The sequence below is a fragment of the Protopterus annectens genome, chromosome 3.part0, assembly GCF_019279795.1.
Source record: "Protopterus annectens isolate FY-2018-M chromosome 3.part0, PAN1.0, whole genome shotgun sequence".
Lineage (NCBI taxonomy): Eukaryota > Metazoa > Chordata > Ceratodontiformes > Protopteridae > Protopterus > Protopterus annectens.
In genome coordinates this window covers 165,775,400-165,794,742 of record NC_056731.1, presented here as the reverse complement: position 1 = coordinate 165,794,742, position 19,343 = coordinate 165,775,400, and the positions used below count along the sequence as shown (strand labels likewise).

General features: G+C 43.3%; 1 protein-coding gene across 1 annotated transcript in view; it reads left to right on the top strand.

Annotated features, from left to right (window-relative positions):
- LOC122796295 overlaps positions 1–19,343 on the top strand; it is a gene marked incomplete in the record, with an annotated part of 1,783,369 nt that overhangs the window by 352,754 nt on the left and 1,411,272 nt on the right. Inside the window, 1 exon segment of the mRNA XM_044064662.1 lies at positions 17,284–17,364. Coding sequence (XP_043920597.1) covers positions 17,284–17,364 — 81 coding nt within the window.

Sequence of the window (19,343 nt, the reverse complement as noted above, 5' to 3'; positions counted from 1 at the left end):
CCTGCCTCTAATGCCTCTTCTTTTGACCCAGCACAGCTTCAAAACTCTTGAGTTTGCTAAAAACACTCAATCTAGCCGCATGGAAGATTCCTTAGCATCACAACAGACCCTACTCTCCAAGGAGGTGCAGGATGTCCTTTTGGAGGCCAGAAGGCCGTCAACTAGAAAAGCTTACTCCGCAAAGTGGAAACTGTTTTGTGTCCTGGAATGAGAGAAAAAGTGCCAGGATCCTGGAAAACTGAATTTACCTCAAATATTACAGTATGTAGCTGAGCTGCTAAGCAGTGGACTTTCATTCTCCATCAAAATCCATGCTTCAGCGATTTCTGCAGAATAAAACTGATGCACCTTTATTCTCTCACCCCCTCTTAAGACAGTTCCTCAGAGGGGCTAAGAATCTAAAACCCCCAAGGAAACAACCAATACCTGCTTGGGATCTCAATTTCATTCTAGAAAAGCTGACCTTGCCTCTCTTTGAGCCAGCGGCCTCAACAGATTTTCAGTATTTGTCCTGGAAAACAGCTTTCCTTCTGGCTATTACCTCAGCTCGTAGGGTATTGGAACTACAAGCTCTCATGGCTGTGCAGCCTTTTATCTTCCATCAGGACAGAGTTTCCTTACGAACCAGCCCATCCTTTATGCCAAAAGTGGTATCCAGGGTAGCTTTGAATCAGGCTATACACTTGCCTACCTTTTACCCTAATCCTCAAAACAAAGGGGAGAGATTACTACATTCCTTGGACATCCACAGACAACTGCGTTATTTGGACAGAACAAAGCCTTTCAGAAAATCAGAACAGCTGTGTCCTATGCTATAGGAGCTCAAGGGAAGCCAATTTCCAAACAGACCTTCTCAAAATGGATAGCCCACCGCTTACGCTTTTGTTCTTTTTGTGGCAAAACTGTACCTACAGGCATCAGATCTCACTCCACAAGGGCCACGGCTACCTCTGCAGCTTTTCTGAGGAGTTCCTACCAAAGATATTTTGGAAGCGGCCACTTGGAGTTCTGTGCATACCTTCTCTAAGCACTACCACCTTCCATTATACTCCAAATCTAGAGCGGGCTTTGCCACTGCAGTCTTGCAGGGCATTCTGGCTCCTCCTAATTCCACCTAGTGCCTACCACCCCTTTTTTAGCTTTGGGATTCTACCCATCTGTTATGACTGCAGCTGTATGCACGATGAACATAGTACAGTTTTGTACCTACCATAAATGTAGATGTGCTAATACAGCTGCAGTCCAGGTTTCCCTTCCTCCTTCCCCTCTTGGGACAGGCCTGTTGGCGAACACCTCCTCATGCAACCTGATTGGGGTATTCATTCATGATGTATTTGCTTCCACTATTGTATTTTGATTATATATGGCATTGCTTTATTACCCAAATTTATGTATTGCCTTCCTTCTGGGGGCACCTGACATCTGGGGCAAGAAAAACTGAAGAAAATGGCGTTGGCTGGTTCTTTTATACCCCTGTCGCACTAACGTCGGGGAAGAAGCGACGACAACCGAAACCGGACCTAGACTTTGGATTTCGGCCGACCGAGGACCCGCCTGACAGCAGGAGAACCCATCTGTTATGACTGCAGCTGTATTAGCACTCTAACATCTACATTTATGGTAGGTACAAAACTGTACTTTCCTGATTTCTCACCAGTTCCTTTATAAAAGCCATACTGCTGACCCAGAAACTATTTCACAGGGTCCCAAGGGAATAAAGGCCTCTACTGCTAAAAACCCTTTACCTTCAGAGAGAAATTCCAGAGCATTAGAAAGGTGGGGGGAAAAAGTGTATACATCTGCCACTTTAACCATGAGGGCATTAAACTGTCAGTTTCATATGTTAAAGTACCAACAGTTTTTGTTATCTCAGTTGAAAAGCAAAATGACACAAACAGAACAACCAGATTTGAAAGTTGCAGGATTTGTTGCATGGAGCAGAGCAAGTGGGTAAACATACCTTGCAGTGTGGTTTTGATGCTTTAGAGGCCTCATGTAGAGCTGCTGTCACGGGGTCTGTTATACGTTGACATGCTTGGCCCAAAGAGCAAACCTTACCAGATCATGTCAAAGCAAAGTTATTAGATGCACCACTTCAGAAAGATGTATTTTGTGTTAAAGCTGAGGAGGTACTAAAGAAAATGGAGGAAAAAGCGAAATCTGTGCAAACAGTGAAAGATTTCTTGCAGGTACAACCTCCACGCTTCAGCAGAAACTGGCCTTCAAAAAATTGGTCCTTTCCAGCCATGGACAGACCTCACAGGGGCAGATACAGACGCCCAAGGGGTAGAGGACAACCTCAAGGATCTTAGAGCAAGACAGTGGCAAGCACCAACCCCAAGAGGTGGCGAAGCTAGATCTGTCATTTAGAAAACAGACAGAATGACTTCCCTCTGCCTGCCAAACAAAGCTTTAATGGCAGCACCTTTGGGTGGAAAACTGGCATTATTTTCAAAAAACTGGCATATTGTTACAAAAGACAAATGGATTCTGGACATTATATCAACAGGTTCCACTTTCACACCCTTCCAAAAATGAGAGGCATGCCAAACCTGCCACAAAATCAAAGGGCAGAGGCACAGACAAATTTCCGCGCTCATGGATATGAAAGCGATTCAAGAGGTACCTGCAAAAAAAGGTCAAGGTTTTTATTCCAGACCATTCCTGGTACCAAGGAAAGACAAAGATTGGAGACCCATCTTAGACCTATCCATCCTAAACATCTACAGGTGCCAAAATTCAAAATGCTCACATTACAGCCGCTTCTTCCCATGCTGGGCAAGGAGTCTTGGCTGGTAACATTGGACCTCAAGGAGGCATACCTGCATGTCCCTATCGGACAAGATTGCAGAAGATACCTCAGATTTCTTGCAGGTTCAACCCATTGCCAATTCTCTGCATTGCCCTTTGGCTTATCTACTGCGCCCAGAGGGTTTACGAAATGCCTGGCATCAGTAATTGCCTTCTGCAGACAAGGAATACAAATCTACCCGTATCTGGATGACTGCCTGATCCAAGCGGTCAGCAAGGACATTCTATTGCAGCATCTGGTGTTTGTAATAAAACTGTTAAACTACCTGGGATACACAGTGAACAAAAATCAAAATTAATACCTTATCAACAGATAATTTTCCAGGGTGCCAGCTTAAATACAACCACCCAGATGGCCTGCCTCACGCCAGACAAACAAGGGCAACTGTCTCAATACTTCAACAAAATGGCAACTTTCACCAGACTAACTACAAGGAAAGTCCTGCAGGCTCTGGGATTCATGGCATCTTGCGTCCTACTAATACCATGTGCAAAGCTGCATATGAGGTAACTACAATGGTACCTAAAAAACTTATGGTCTCAACACAGCCACAGCTTGGAAACAATTATACCACTCATTCCATGCCTTCAAAAAAGAATTTTTGTGGTGGGCTCAAGCATGCCAAAGAAACACAGGTCTCCCTTTCTGTGTGTACCTCAAGCAACTCAAATCAGGCGCCTCAGACTACGCCTGGGGAGCACACATGGCAGATCATTTCATTCAGGGAAGATGGTCCCAAAAAGAGAAGCACCTACACATCAACCAAAAGGAGATGCTAGCCGTGCAAAATGCTCTTATGACCTTCAAAGACCTACTGCATCCAGGCCAGCTATTGATAAGGACAGACAACACCACAGTCATGTGGTACATAAACAAACAGGGGGGAACTCATTCCTACTCCCTGTGCAGGCAAGCCATGACCCTATGGAACAGCACTGGAATTGCAAATTCAACTACAGGCACAATTCCTGCCAGGGAAGGAAAACACACTGGCGGACGACTCTAGCAGAAATATGACAGACCCACACGAATGGAAGTTGTATCCTCAAGTTTTCTCAAAGATAACTCCGGCATGGGGGCAGCCAGACATGGATCTATTTGCTACCCACAGAAATTACCAGTTGAAAAAACTTTGTTCAAGGACCGATCATCCACAGGCCTGGAAAGTGGACGCACTCTTTTTCAATTGGACAACATTGACTTATCTATGCCTTCCCGCCTCTTCCTCTACTGACCAAAGTTCTATTAAAAGCCAGAGCAGAAAGGCCACAAATGATTCTCATTGCTCCAGACTGGCCACGACAACACTGGTATCCTCTCCTAAAGAGCCTGACACTCCCCACCATGGATCCTACCTCTAGTCCCTCTTCTGTTGTCCCAGCACAACTACAAAACCCTTCACAGCCAGCTCAAAACCCTAAGTCTAGCTGCATGGAGAATACCTTAAATTCCCAACAGACTCTTCTCTCCAAGGAGGTGCAGGATGTCATCTTGGAGGCCAGAAGACCCTCTACTAGAAAAACCTACTCTGCCAAATGGAAACGATTTCGTTCCTGGAATCAAGAAAAGGGCCAGAATCCTTGGGTAATAAATATACCTCAAATTTTACAGTACCTAGCTGAGATGTTAAACAGTGGCCTTTCCTTCTCCAAGCTCCACGCTTCAGCCATTTCTGCACAATACAACACATATCCTCCTTTATTCTCACATCCTCTATTAAGGCAGTTCCTCAGAGGGGCAAAAAATATAAAACCCCCAAGGAAACCACCAGTGCTTGGGACCTCCACTTCGTATTGGAAAAGCTGACCCTGCCTCCCTTTGAGCAGGCTTCTTCAACAGAGCTACAATACTTGTCATGGAAAACAGCCTTCCTTCTGGCTGTCGCCTCAGCACACAGGGTTTTGGAACTACAGGCCCTCATGGCTATGCAACCATTCATCATTTTCCATCAAGACAGTTTCTTTACAAACCAACCCTACCTTCATGCCAAAGGTAGCATCCAGTATAGCTTTGAATCAGACTATCCACTTACCTACCTTTTATCCAAATCCACAGAACAAAGGGGAGAGACTACTACATTTCTTGGACATTCACAGACAACTTCGTTATTACTTGGACAGAACAAAGCCATTCAGGAAATCTAAGCAGCTCTTTGTGTCCTATGCTACAGGTGCTCAAGGAAAGGCTATTTCCAAACTGACAATTTCAAAATGGATAGCCCACTGCATACGCTTTTGTTCGTTTCATGGAAAATCTGTGCCTGTATACATTGGATCCCACTCCACCAGGGCCACAGCTACCTCAGCAGCTTTCCTCAGGGGGGGTTCCTACCAAGGACATTTTGGAAGCAGCTACTTGGAGTTCAGTGCACTTTCTCCAAGCACTACCACCTTCCACTATATTTAAAATCTAGAGCGGGCTTTGCCACAGCAGTCCTGCAGGGCATCCTTGCCCCTCCTAGTTCCACTTAGTGCCTACCACCCTTACTTAGCTTTGGGATTCTACCCATCTGTAATGACTGCAGCTGTATGCACGATGAACATAGTACAGTTTTGTACCTACCATAAATGTAGATGTTCTAGTGCTCATACAGCTGCAGTCCAGGTTACCCTCCCTCTGTCCCCTCTTAGGACAGGCCTTATGACAAACACCTTTATCATGCAACCTATTTGGGGTATTCTTTTATGGTGTATTTGCTTGCAACTACTGTTTTTTATTTATCTACATTGCATGTTTGCATAATGTTTTGCCTTCCTTCTGGGGGCACCTGACATCTGGGGCAAGAAAAAATGAAGAAAATGGCGTCTGCTGCCTCTTTTATACCCCTGCCGCACTGACGTCCGGGAAGAAGCGACGACAACCGACGCTGAACCTAGACTTTGATTTCAGCCGACCGAGGACCTGCCTGACAGCAGGATAACCCATCTGTAATGACTGCAGCTGCATGAGCACTCTAACATCTACATTTATGGTAGGTACAAAACTGTACTTTTCAGACAGACCCCAAAGGGGCAGATGCAGAGGTCAACCACAAGGTACCTACAGGCCTTGACAATGGGGTGCTTCAACCCAAATAGGGGAAGACAGGCCTCAACCTTATAAAAAAACAACCCCAATGACTTCCCACTACAGCTGCCAAACATCTCTCTTGGCAGCCCCCTTGGGGGGGGAAACTGGCACTTTTCAGTCACAACTGGCAAATGATCAGCACAGACAAATGGGTTCTCAGTATTGTCTCAAGGTTACAGGTTCCCCTTTCACACTCTGCCAAGGTTAAAAGGAATGCCAAATCTGCCACCAAATCAATGGGCAGAGGCTCAAAGACAAATTACAGCACTCATAGACAGAGCTATTCAAAAGGTACCATCACAGGAGCAAGGACAAGGATTTTACTCTAGACTCTTTCTGGTTCCCAGAAAGGACAAAGCGTGGAGGCCCATTCTGGATCTTTCTTCTCTAAATACTTGCCTGGATGTTCCGAAATTCAAAATGTTGACACTACAGCAGCTTCTTCCCATGTTGGGCAAGAAAGCTTGGCTCGTAACTTTGGACCTCAAGGAGGCATACCTGCATGTCCCTGTCAGACAAAATTGCAGAAGATACCACAGATTCTTAGCAGGTTCAATGCATTACCAATTCTCTGCACTGCCCTTTGACTTATCTACTGCGCCCAGGGTCTTTACAAAATGCCTGGCACCAGTAATTGCATTTTGCAGACAAAAAGGAATTCAAATTTACCCATACTTGAACGACTGCCTTATTCAAGCATTGAGCAAAGACTTTCTTCTAAAGCATCTGGTGTTTGTAAAAAGACTGCTAATTTGCCTAGGGTACACAGTAATCGAAAATAAATCAAAGCTAGTGCCCTCACAAGAGATAGTATTCCTTAAATACAACAGCCCAGATGGCATATCTCACGCCAGACAAGCAAGGACAACTGACTCTTATTTCCAATTGATGGCAACAAAAGCCCAACTCCCTGCAAGAAAAATTCTGCAGGCCTTGGGTTACATGGCATCTTGCATACTACTAATTCCATATGCCAAACTGCATATGAGGAAACTGCAGTGGTACCTAAAGAGTGTCTGGTCTCAACACTGTCAGTTTGGAAACAGTAATACCACTTATTCCTTGCCTTCAACAGGAGTTTCGATGGTGGGCTCAAGCCTGTCACCTCAACAAGGGACAGCCTTTCACTCAACCCACAGCCAGGCAAATGCTGACAACAGATGCTTCGGATTACGCCTGGGGAGCACACATGGCAGGAAAATGTATTCATGGCAAGTGGCCTGCAGAACAAATGCATCTTCGCATCAGTCAAAAAGATGCTGGCTGTACAAAATGCCCTTATAGCTTTCAAGGACCTTCTGCATCCAGGACAACTACTACTAAAGATGGACCACACCACAGTTGTACATAAACAATCAAGGGGGTCCTCATTCATATCTCCTCTGCAGACTAGCCATTACCTTGTGGAACACAGCTATAACCTATCATGTTAATCTGCAAGCACAATTCCTGCCAGGAAACAAGAACACACTGGCAGACTACTTAAGCAGAAACATCATGGATCCGCACGAGTGGAAATTAAATCCACAAATGTTCAGGATGATAACACAGAAATGGTGGAGCCCAGACATCTGTTCGCATACCCAATGAATTGCCAGCTACAAAAATTCTGCACAAGGACTTACCACCCACAAGCATGGAAAGTGGATGCCCTCTCATTCAGCTGGAAAAACCTACAAGTGTACGCCTTCCCATAAATACCTCTCCTTTCAAAGGTACTCATAAAAGCCAGGCAAGAAAGGCCAAAGATGATCCTGATTGCCCCAGACTGGCCACGCCAGCACTGGTACCCAATCTTAAAGAACTTAGCACAAGGACCACCATGGATTTTGCCTCAAAGCTCAACTTCTTACTCTGCAAAACAATCCGTTATTTCACGGCCAGCTCAAGACTTTGCCTGGCTGCATGGCAGATTCCTTAGTCAAGCAAACAATGCCTCTCTCCAAAGCTGTTATGGATGTCATTATGAAGGCCTAGCACCAGGAAAGCCTATTCGGATAAATGGAAGAGATTCTGTGCCTGGAACCAGGCTCACAGCCTTGACCCTCTTGTCCCAAACATTCCTCAGATACTACAATACTTGACTGATGCTGGACAAAGGCCTCTCCTCTTCATCCATTAAGATCCATGGCTGTGCCATCTCTGCTCATTACAACACAGATCCACCATTTTTTCTCATCCTTTGCTAAAACAGTACCTCAGAGGGGCTAATAACATTAGACTGCCCCGTAGAGCACCAACTCCAACTTGGGACCTCAACTTCGTCTTGGAAAAATTAACTTTACCTTCGTTTGAGCCAGCTAACTCAGAAGACCTAAAATATGTCTCTTGGAAAACTGCGCTGCTCCTGGCAACCTCAGCTTGAGTTTCAGAATTACAGGCACTAATGGCAGTGGAACCCTCCATTTTCCACCAAGACAGGGTGTTTTTAAGAACAAACCCTACTTTTATGCCAAAGGTGGTATCAAGTGTGTCTGTAAACCAAACTATTCACTTGCCAACTTTTTATCCAGATCCACAGAATAAAGGGAAGACTACTGCATTCCTTGGACACACAGGCAGTTGCGCTTCTACTTGGACAAAACAAAAGCTTTCAGGAAAACTGAGCAATTATTTGTAGCATATGCTGCAGGAACACAGGGAAAAGCCATTTCAAAACAGACCATCTCAAAATGGATAGGGCATTGTATACGTTTCTGCTATACACACCATGGGAAAACTGCACCTAACAGCATTAGGTCTCATTCCACCAGGGCAAGAGCCACTTCAGCTGCTTTCCTTAGAGGAGTTCCTACCAAGGACATTTTGGAAGCAGCAACTTGGAGTTCTGTACATACCTTCACCAAGCATCATCTGCCTCTTTACTCTAAATCCAGAGCTGGCTTTGTCACTGCAGTTCTGCAGGGCCTTATAGCCACCCCTAATGCCTTATAGAACCAGCCACCCTACCTCAGCTTTGGGATTCTACCCATGTATGATGATTACAGAAGTGTAATAAGATGAACATAGTACAGTTTTGTACCTACCATAAATGTAGATGTTAGAGTGTGTACACTGCTGCAGTCCAGGTTACCCTCCCTCCTTCCCCTCTTACTTGGCACTTACTCTAGTATTCTACCCTTTGCTACTTCTGGGGGTATTTGCTGGTAGCTAAGTATTTGTTTGCTTTTCTTATGTATGTTTTATTAGCAATTTACATTGCCTACCTTTTTGGGTGCACCTAACATCTGGGGCAAGAAAAACTTTAGAAAATGGCATCGGTTGCATCTTGTATACCCCTGGCACACTGACGTCAGGGAAGAAGTGACAGCAACCGACGCCAGACCAAGACTTTGGAACTCGGGCCGACTGCGGGACCGCCTGACAGCAGGATAACCCAAGTGTAATGACTGCAGCAGTGTATACACTTTAACATCTACATTTTGTGGTAGGTACAAAACTGTACTTTAGCAGTCATATCCAATTTTCACATTTGCTTTGATTCCTTGTACATTGCATCTTCCAAGCTTTGTAAAGCTTTTCTTGTGGACATTTTCCTGCTCCAGCCTCCTGAAAGATCATAATCCACTGTGGGATCCAGCGATGATTTTGCAAGCTTCGGTCCACCTGCCTTTTGAGCCTGCAGCTGCTGTAGATTTCATATTCCTTTTTTTGAAAACTTTCTAGTAGCTGTCACACTTGCAAGAAAAGTATCTGAACTTCAAGGCATTTGTTAAAATTTTTGTACTTTGTCAGTTACCTTGTTCACCAACCCTTTTTTACCCATGGAGGGTAAGGAAGGGAACATTAATCCAAATTTCCAGTTATCAAAACAAAGGTGAATGTTCTCCATTTGCTTCATGATCATAGACTGTTTTATTTACATCAAGGCCTTTAGGAAGGCTGATCAATTGTTCGTATCCTTTTCAGTTGCAGAAAGAGGTAGATCTGTTACCAAAATCTCACTAGTCAGATGGTTGAAAGACTTATTTTTCCAAAAATATTCCCTTAGGACCGGTAAAGGCCTACTCCACAAGGTCTATGGCTACTTCTCATGGATTTGGTCTCAGTTGAGAATATTTGCACTGCACCTACTTGGTCTAACCCCTGTACATTTATGCATTACAAATTGGATGTCTTATATCAAGGAGTGGAAGTGTTTTTGGTTCTGCTGATGTTCTTCGTGTTTCACTGTTGCAGTCATAACTGTAGGGTACTCCTGCCGGCAGGCAGCCCGAGGTCGGCCAGAATATCAAAGTCTGGATCCGGCGTCAGCTGTTTCAGCTAGAACCCTGACGTCAGAGCGCATGGGTATAAAGCTGACAGCAGACGCCATCTTCTCCAGTCTTTCTTGCCGTGCGGTGCAAAGCAGTTCGCTAGTTGTTGGTTGGCGTTTTCAAGACAACGTGGTGTGATTGTCGTCGGTCCGAAGTTTTCTACTTCTCTTCTCAAAGCTAAGTACCCCGTTGGGGAAACCTTTTTCTTGCTCCTCCGATGTCAGAAAAAGTTAATTGTGTATCGTGTGGAAAACAAATACCTCAAAGATTTCCACTCTTACTGTCTACCTTGCTTAGGCCCTGACCACAACGTTTCTTGTTGTCTGTTCTGTGCCAGGTTTAATTCTCGCATTAAGCGTAGGTACGATTGGGCCTTGAATTACTTCGGTAGACGATTTAATTATAGAATGTCGTTGGATACTTTACCGACTACCGGATTACAGAATAAGCGCAAAGACAAGGACAGGCCTCCGAGGTCCAAACAGGATACTTTGCAGCCGGAGCCAGCTTCGGGTTCGGCGGTAGTCAGTGAGGCGCTTTTGCAGCCCCTGTCGTCCGCCACTTTGGAACCGATGGCCGACACGGACTCACATGGTGAGCCAAATAGGCCTAATAATTTGTCTGCTGCAGGACCTTCGGACGTCGCTCCTTCAGATGGGTCCAGAGCCGCTCTGCAGGTACCGGCTTCTGAGGGGGTCTTCAGGCCTTCACACTATCTCCACAAAGACAAAAGCCAAGTCAAAAACTCCTGTTAAATCAAGACTTTCTGCTCAAGCTTCTTCAGATTCAGCCCCTATGACTCAGAAACAATTACTTCGGATGGCTGAGGATTTATTAACCATGATTAGGGGCTCTCACCCTCCTGAGAAAAGGCCTAGACGGGATATCCCTTATGATTCCTCTGATCAGGCTTCTGTATCTTTTTCTTCCTCTGATCAAGATTACTCCTTTCCTCCTTATGAGGATTCGGATGCAGAGGATTCTGTTCCCTCTGCCTCCCCCCCCTGAAGATTTCTCTTTTGGGGGAAACCTTGCATGAGATGAGGGAGCATTTTCATTGGGAAGGTCAGGATTATTCTGCTTCCAAAAAGAGACTCTGGGAATTCGTTCTCCCTCAGCACAGAACTTTAGCTATTCCTCCTGTACTTGACATTGTGGATGATGCCTTCTCTGAAGCTAACTTGAATCCTGATTCCATGCCGCCTGCTCCTTCTAAGCCTGATAGATTTTACAGGGTCCCTGATTCTCATCAATTCTTATTCAAGAACCCTTCTGCTGATCCTGAAACTATTTTGCAGGGTTCCAAGGCTGCTAAGGCCGCCTCCTCTAAGAATCCTATCCCCTCTGAAAAGGTTTCTCGTGCCTTGGACAGGTGGGGCAAAAAGGTTTATACTTCAGCTACCCTTTCTATTAGAGCCTTAAATTGCCAGTTTCACATGTTTAAGTATCAACAGTTTTTTTTATCTGTTTTAAAACAAAGGATTTCTACTTTTCCTGCATGTGCTGAGGACAAGGAATTACAGGATGTGTTGCATGCCACTGAACAAGTTAGCAAACATAGTTTACATTGTGGTTTTGATACCTTAGAGGCTTCTTCCAGGGCGGCTGCCTCTGGTACTGTTATCAGGAGACATGCTTGGCTTCGTGAGCAGAATCTACCTGAACAAGTTAAGGCAAAACTGCTAGATGCCCCTGTTCAGCATGATGTCTTATTTGGGTCTAAGGCTGAGGAGGTTATTAAAAAGATGGAAGAAAAAGCCAAGTCTATGCAGACTGTAAAAGATTTCTTGCAAGTTCAGCCACCTAGATTTTCCAGAAATTGGCCCTCCAAAAATTGGTCTTTTCCCACCTCTGACAGGCCTCAAAGGGGAAGATATTAGACGCTCCAGAGGTCAGGCGCAGGCTCAGGCCTCTTACAGATCTAGACAGTGGACTGCTTCACCGAGAAGGGGAGAAGACCGATCTCAAACCCAAAGAAAGCAGACTCGATGACTCCCTCTGTTGGGCTTCAGGTCCTCCTTCCCTGGATGCCCCTCTCAGAGGAAAACTTTCTCTTTTTTACCAAAATTGGACTCATTACCCAGGACAAATGGGTGTTAGACGTGATTTTGAAAGGTTACAGATTCCACTTTCCTACTCTGCCAAGGCCTTCCGGCTGGCCAGATCTGCCAAAACATCAATGGACAGAGACCTTAAATCAAGTGGACGCTTTTAGTCTTAAGAGCCATAGAACCTGTTCCACCTCGGGAGGTGGGGAAAGGTTTTTACTCGACTTTTCCTGGTCCCAAGAAAACAAAACTCCTGGAGACCTATTCTGGACCTCTCAATATTAAACACCTTTTTGGAAATTCCAAAATTCAAGATGCTTACACTTCTTCCAATGCTCTCACGAGATGCTTGGATGGTAACATTGGACTTAAGAGGCTTACTTACACGTCCCCATAAGGCAACATTGCAGAAAGTACCTCAGATTCAAGGCAGGCTCGAGACACTTCCAATTCTCTGTACTGCCATTTGGCTTATCTACTGCGCCCAGAGTCTTTACCAAATGCCTGGCTCCAGTAGTAGCTTACTGCAGACTTCAGGGGATTCAGATTTACCCCTATCTGGACGACTGTCTAATTCAGGCAGACAGCAAAGATCTTATACTTCAACATATGCATTTTGTTCAACGTCTTCTCCTACTACTGGGATTCTCAGTGAACACAGTCACATTTGATTCCTTCTCAACGAATGATCTTCTTGGGAGCTCTTTTGGACACAAGTTTACAGAAGGCCTTCCTCACTCCAGAAAGTTGCAGCTGGCTTCAATCTTCAAGACCTTGGCAGCATTAACTCAGCTCACTGCAAGGAAATTCCTGCAGGCTCTGGGCTACATGGCCTCTTGCATCCTGTTGATTCCAAATGCGAGGCTTCACATGAGGAAACTTCAGTGGTACCTAAAGAGTGTGTGGTCTCAACATTGCCACAGTCTGGATACAATGATTCCACTGATTCCCTGCCTCCGGAAGGAATTCCTTTGGTGGTCCAGGGCGTGTGTTTTGAACGAAGGCAAGCCCTTTCGTCTGCCTCAACCTACTCAGATCATAACCACGGACGCCTCGGATTATGCATGAGGAGCTCATTTTCTAGACAAATGCCAACGGGGTTCTTGGACAAACACCTTCTATGGCACATCAACTTGAAAGAAATGTTAGCAGTCCAAAATGCTCTTCTAGCTTTCCAGACTCTCTTGAAGCCAGGACCTCTGCTAATTCGAACAGACAATACCACAGTCATGTGGTACATAAACAAGCAAGGGGGCTCTCACTCTTACCCCCTTTGCAGAGTTGCCATGACCTTATGGGATACAGCCCTAAATTTGAATCTGGATCTTCAGGCACAGTTCATTCCAGGAAAACAAAATCTCTTAGCAGACAGCCTAAGCAGAAACATTTTGGATCCTCACGAATGGATGTTGGACCCCAACTTGTTCAGCAAGATAACTGCAGTTTGGGGCTGTCCTCAGATCTGCTTGCATCTCATCTCAACCATCAGTTGCTTCTCTTTTGCACCAGGTCCTTCCACAAGACAGCTTGGAAAGTGGATGCCCTGTCCTTCAGCTGGAGGAATCTTTCGGGACACGCCTTCCCACCTCTTCCTCTTCTGCCTTGGGTATTGCTAAAGATAAAGCTAGACAAACCCAGTCTGATCATTTTGATGGCTCCGAATTGGCCTCGTCAGTTTTGGTACCCTACTCTTCTGCACCTTTCCTTGGTACCTCCTTGGAGTCTTCCTCTGACCCATTCTCTACTGTCCCAGCATCGGGGTCAGGTATTTCACTCTCAAACCAAGACTCTCTGCTTGGCTCATCAAAGGCAATTGATTTCTTCTCTTCCTAAACTAGTTTTGGATGTTCTTTTGGAAGCTAGGTGTCCTAGTACAAGGGAATCTTATGCTTCTAAATGGAAAAGATTTTGTATTTGGATGCAGGATCGTAGCTCTGATCCTTTAATACCTGATATCTCATCTATTTTACTTTATCTCTCAGACCTTTTGATTAAAGGTCTTTCATTTTCTTCCATTAAAATTCATGCTTCTGCTATTTCGGCACATTTCAATTGTGATCCTCCCATTTTTTCCCACCAGTTGGTCAGACAATTTCTGAGAGAAGCTAAGAATTTAAAACTTCCTAGAACTCCTCCTGTCCCTCCTTGGGATCTCAACTATGTCTTGGAAAAGCTTACTTTTCCTCCTTTTGAGCCTGCTGCCTCTGCGGACATTAAGTTTTTTATCCTGGAAGACAGCTATCTTGTTGGCCTTGACTTCTGCCAGAAGAGTGTCTGAGTTACAAGCCCTCATGGCCGTGGAACCATACCTCATCTTCCATCAGGACAGAGTTTCCTTGAGGACCAATCCTACATTTATGCCCAAGGTAGTTTCTAGAGTGGCTCTAAATCAGACTATTCACTTTCCTACCTTTTTTCCAAAACCCCAAAATAGGGGGGAAAGGATTTTGCATTCATTAGACGTACACAGGCAACTACGTTTTTACCTGGACAAAACTAAAGTTTCAGAAAATCAGATCAATTGCTTATTTCTTTTGCTTCCAGTTCTGAGTAAAGCCATTTCTAAGCAAACTATTTCCAAATGGATTGCTCATGGAATAAAATATTGTTACTCTTTATGGAAAACAGATTCCAGGTACCGTCAGGACTCATTCTACTAGAGCAGCTGCCACTTCAGCAGCCTTTCTCAGAGGAGGTCCTACCAAGGACATTCTGGAGGCTGCCACTTGGAGCTCGGTGCATACTTTTTCCAAACACTATAACCTCCCTTTGTACTCTAAGTCTAGGGAAGGCTTTGCCTCTGCTGTCTTGCAGGGTCTTCTAGCTGCTCCTACTTCATAACCTCCCATACTCTCAGCTTTGGGATTCTACCCTACAGTTATGACTGCAACAGTGAAACATGAAGAACATAGTACAGTTGTCTATACCTACCATAAATGTAGATGTTAGTGTCTTCACTGTTGCAGTCGGTGTTTCCCTCCCTCCAGACCCCTCTTGTTTCTATTTGCTTACTGTGTTTTCCTTTCCACTACCTTTCTGGTGTATTTGTGTTTCCCTTGGGACACCTTTTGGTTTTATGCGGGCTTCTGACATCAGGGGCAAGAAAGGCTGGAGAAGATGGAGTCTATTAGCTTTATACCCATGCGCTCTGACGTCAGGGTTCTAGCTGAAACAGCCGACGCCGGACCCAGACTTTGATATTCTGGCCGACCTCGGGCTGCCTGCCGGCAGGAGTACCCTAGTTGACTGCAACAGTGAAGACACTCTAACATCTACATTTATGGTAGATATACACAACTGTACTTTCTGCGGAATATCTTTCCATGATGCCCCCCTCCCCCCCTGGATCTTTGTAAAATCAACTATTGGTTAGCTGGCACCCATGGGGACTTGATATGCTGGATAACTCGTTTCTGGTTGCTTGAGAGTTAAAGATGGGCCTAACTAATACTGTACCCTCTACTATTTGTTTGGTTTAACTTGTTCTTGGGTTGGGGAGAGGGAATTTATTATCTTTTTTTTAAAACTCAAACTCTTAAAAACGTAAGGTATGTTTCTGCGGGGGGAGACAAAGTGCAACCATTGACAGTTGTACTGTATTTCTTCAATTTTTTTTCTGGTTGCTTGAGTTCCAATTAGTTTACTGTAGCTGGAGACTGTCCCACAGGTTAATGAAATGAAGTTATCGGTTATTTTTGCCATAACGTTCTGAGTTGTCAGTCTTCATTTCCATTGACCTTTCCTCCCTCCATCCCAGAAAAAGGCCTGATGCAGAGGACAACACTGTAGACACTTGCTCTGCTTCTCTCATAGAACACTGCTTTCCAGTTGCCCTTTGTAAGTCTGCCCCATTTGGTGGAGGTGGGGGTGCTAGTATAGTTCAGTGCTGGTTTACACTTATTTCTTATTTCCCTGCCAGTAGCCAGAAAACTGATCGATTCAGTATGAGTGGTATCTGCCAGCTCATAGCTAAATTGCAACAAGACCCCTCCCAAAAATGCACGTGTTTTACAGTGTAATTAGTACATATAGTGTTGATGCATCCTTTAGTATAACTGAACAGCAGATTCTGGAGTGGAGGCAACTGGGTTATATAGAAAAGGCCCATTCAGGAATGAAAAATGTACAGGCTAGAGCTGTGAAGCTTACGGTATTACCACTGAACTAGTTTTAATTTGTCAGACCTTTTCTAAATTACTGACTAAATATCCCTTTGCCTTGACAAGAGTAAGTGCAAGACCTTTTGAATATAATTTTTCTAGCATAGATCCTAAATTGCTGTCCATTTCACTTACTGGTGTATTTCATCTTTAGTCTGTATGATGTTTCTTCAAGTTTGTCAATTCTGTGTAGTTAATTTCTGTCTTGAGAAGCTTGAGACAGTTGATACTGTTAGAATTTGTAGACTTCATGCAAACTTTTCCTCTGAGGATAGTTTTGCTTAGTATAATCTTAACATATTTTACCAAAAGCTTAAGCAGTTGATTCCAATTCCAGTTTCGTACCGAAGTTTGGCTTGGCTGCATATTTATTGTTTTCATAAGCAGCTTCATTGTTAAAATGACAGTTTTGTGCTGTAAGGATCAGCAGCAGTTTACTATCCATTTCCTTTCAGCGTAAAATAAGTTCTGATTTGTTACCGGCTAGTTGCTTATTGCTTTTTTTTTTTTTTTTTTTTCAACAAGGGTAATACTGGGATAGCAGCTGGGTTGAGTGACACATGCATACCTATTGCTGATATGCGTTGACAAGTTCTGATTACTTCTGAGATTGCATCTTACTGAGAGGGATCATTAATGTATTGTGCAGGTTTTGGACCATAGTGGAGGAGAGGGGTATTTTGAAAAAAAGGGGGAAAATTCTACAACATATATCTGTGGTAGCAACCATAATGTGCCTTTTAGTGAGTTTTGCATGTTATGGGGGTAATCTAGCAATGTATTGTAAATGAATACGATTTCAGAACCTCGATTCACTGGTGTGGGATTTCAATTCACAGCGTTGGACCTTGTGTGGAAGCTTGTTTTGTAAATGTCCAGTTTTCTGCTAGCATTTGCATTAGTTATGTACACGCTTAATATATGTATTTATCTTATAGCCTTGTTAGAACCCCGTATGGATCACAGAGAGTCCATCTTTGAATTTCTGCGCAATCCAGTGAGAACTGAACCTGTGGTTGGTGAGTATCTTGTGTTAGCTATATTAGTATTAGATCTGCTTACCATGGTTTGTTTTTGCTTTAGGTACTTGTGTAGTATGGGCATTTAAGAAGGTAGCTTTACACTTGGTCATCCGCAAGAGTGATCATACTGATGACATTTGAATGTTACTTTACCATCTTTTATGTTGTGTTGTAGTTCCTTAATTTTGTCTTTTCGTTTTGTGTACTGTTAGTCCATTTTTGTGATGGACTTGACTAACTACATAATACAAGTTGCAAGACTGGCTATACAATCCATTGGTTCATCTTATGATTTGGATTATATTTTTCTTCCAGGAGAAAGGAAGCTAGCCTTAAATATATTTTTCTTCTACTTACATCTTCTAGAGGAAGCATATTTTTTTGCCTGTGATTGACTGTTTATTTTTTGTCCTTGGAATATCTGTGTGCACTGCCCCAGATATATATCTTTATTTTGTGTGTATTTGTTTTTCTGTATGTCTGTATAGTTCTCTCGGAGTGTCTATATATATATATATATATATATATATATATATATATATATATATATATATATATATATATAATATGTATACATATAAAAAATCCGAGTATATATGCATATATTTATACATGCATATCTGTACATATATGTGCACATGTATATATCTATATATATCTGTACATATATTTGTATATCTACATACATATTTGTATGTCTGTATTTCGTGATATATATATATTTAGTGTGTATATAAATATATATAGCGTGTGTGTATGTGTGTGTGTGTATATATATATATATATATATATATATATATATATATACACGTGCACACACACTTACAATTATATATGTCTTATTTGAAAGGCCACCACAGGATCTTTCATCAAGGGTGTGCAGCATACTTCTCAACCTCTTAGAGCAAGAAGTCTGGACAAAGCTATCAATGGGGGGGGGGGCAGCAAATGCCCAAAATAGGGACACTTGTTAAATATTGCTCTTATAAACTTAGAAAACTGGTAGAATGGTTTTATTGGCATGATTTTTCTGAAGGGTGTGAATTTGAACTCAAATGTCTGTAATTATTCTCTGTTTTGACATTTGCCATCAATGATTTGCCAATAATTTGTCAGAAAACCACAATTTTAAGAAACTGACCCAAAATGAGGGAAACATCTGGATATTCTGCAAAAATCTATATAGTTGAGGTATGTGCAGTAGTTGCAACTTGAAAAGCAACTGGTTACCATTTTCTTTCCATTTAACATGAAAGGAGATGCTCGGTATGAACTCTCCAACTGGATCTAATGTATTTACTATCGGTGATCAGAAGATGCATGGCTATGGCTACAATTTCTGCCAAAGGTTGTAAATGCTCAGGTCTTCACTGCACCTCTGGATAAATACGTACTGCTTGCAAATCCAATTGAAGTGATTTAAAAAATGGTTGCAGACTACATATGCATTGAAGTAGCAACTTCACTCGTCCATACTGAAGTTTTGTCATTGCTAAGGAAGAAAAGGGCATTTCAAGCAAAGGGTAAAAAGGGCCAGTATAAGGGAAAATGGAAGAGACTAGAGGGCAAAGTCGTAGAGTCATGACTGTATGAAATTTCTTCTAACCCAGTCTCCTTCACCCCATACACAGCAAAGATGACAAAAAGGATATCCAGTGCAAAAGAAACTAGAGAAGTATTACAAAAGAGAAATGGGCGGTGCATATAAAAGGGTTATAAGCTAGTTGCTCAGCAAGCCAGAAATATCAGGCCTCCTGCTTGTCCCAAGGGAATCTGGTGCAGGTAGTCTGTCCCACCTTGAGCTCTTAAAAATAGGAGTCCTTAGTGTGTTCAAAACTGGACCCCAGTATTATGTTCTACGCAAGACTTTCTGACGTAAAGAAAAGTAGGTCTGTGGAGGCCAGTCCTGGACCTGACGAGGCACAAAATCCATTTCAAGGATCCAGATTTAATGATGGTGATATTACAAGCTCTTA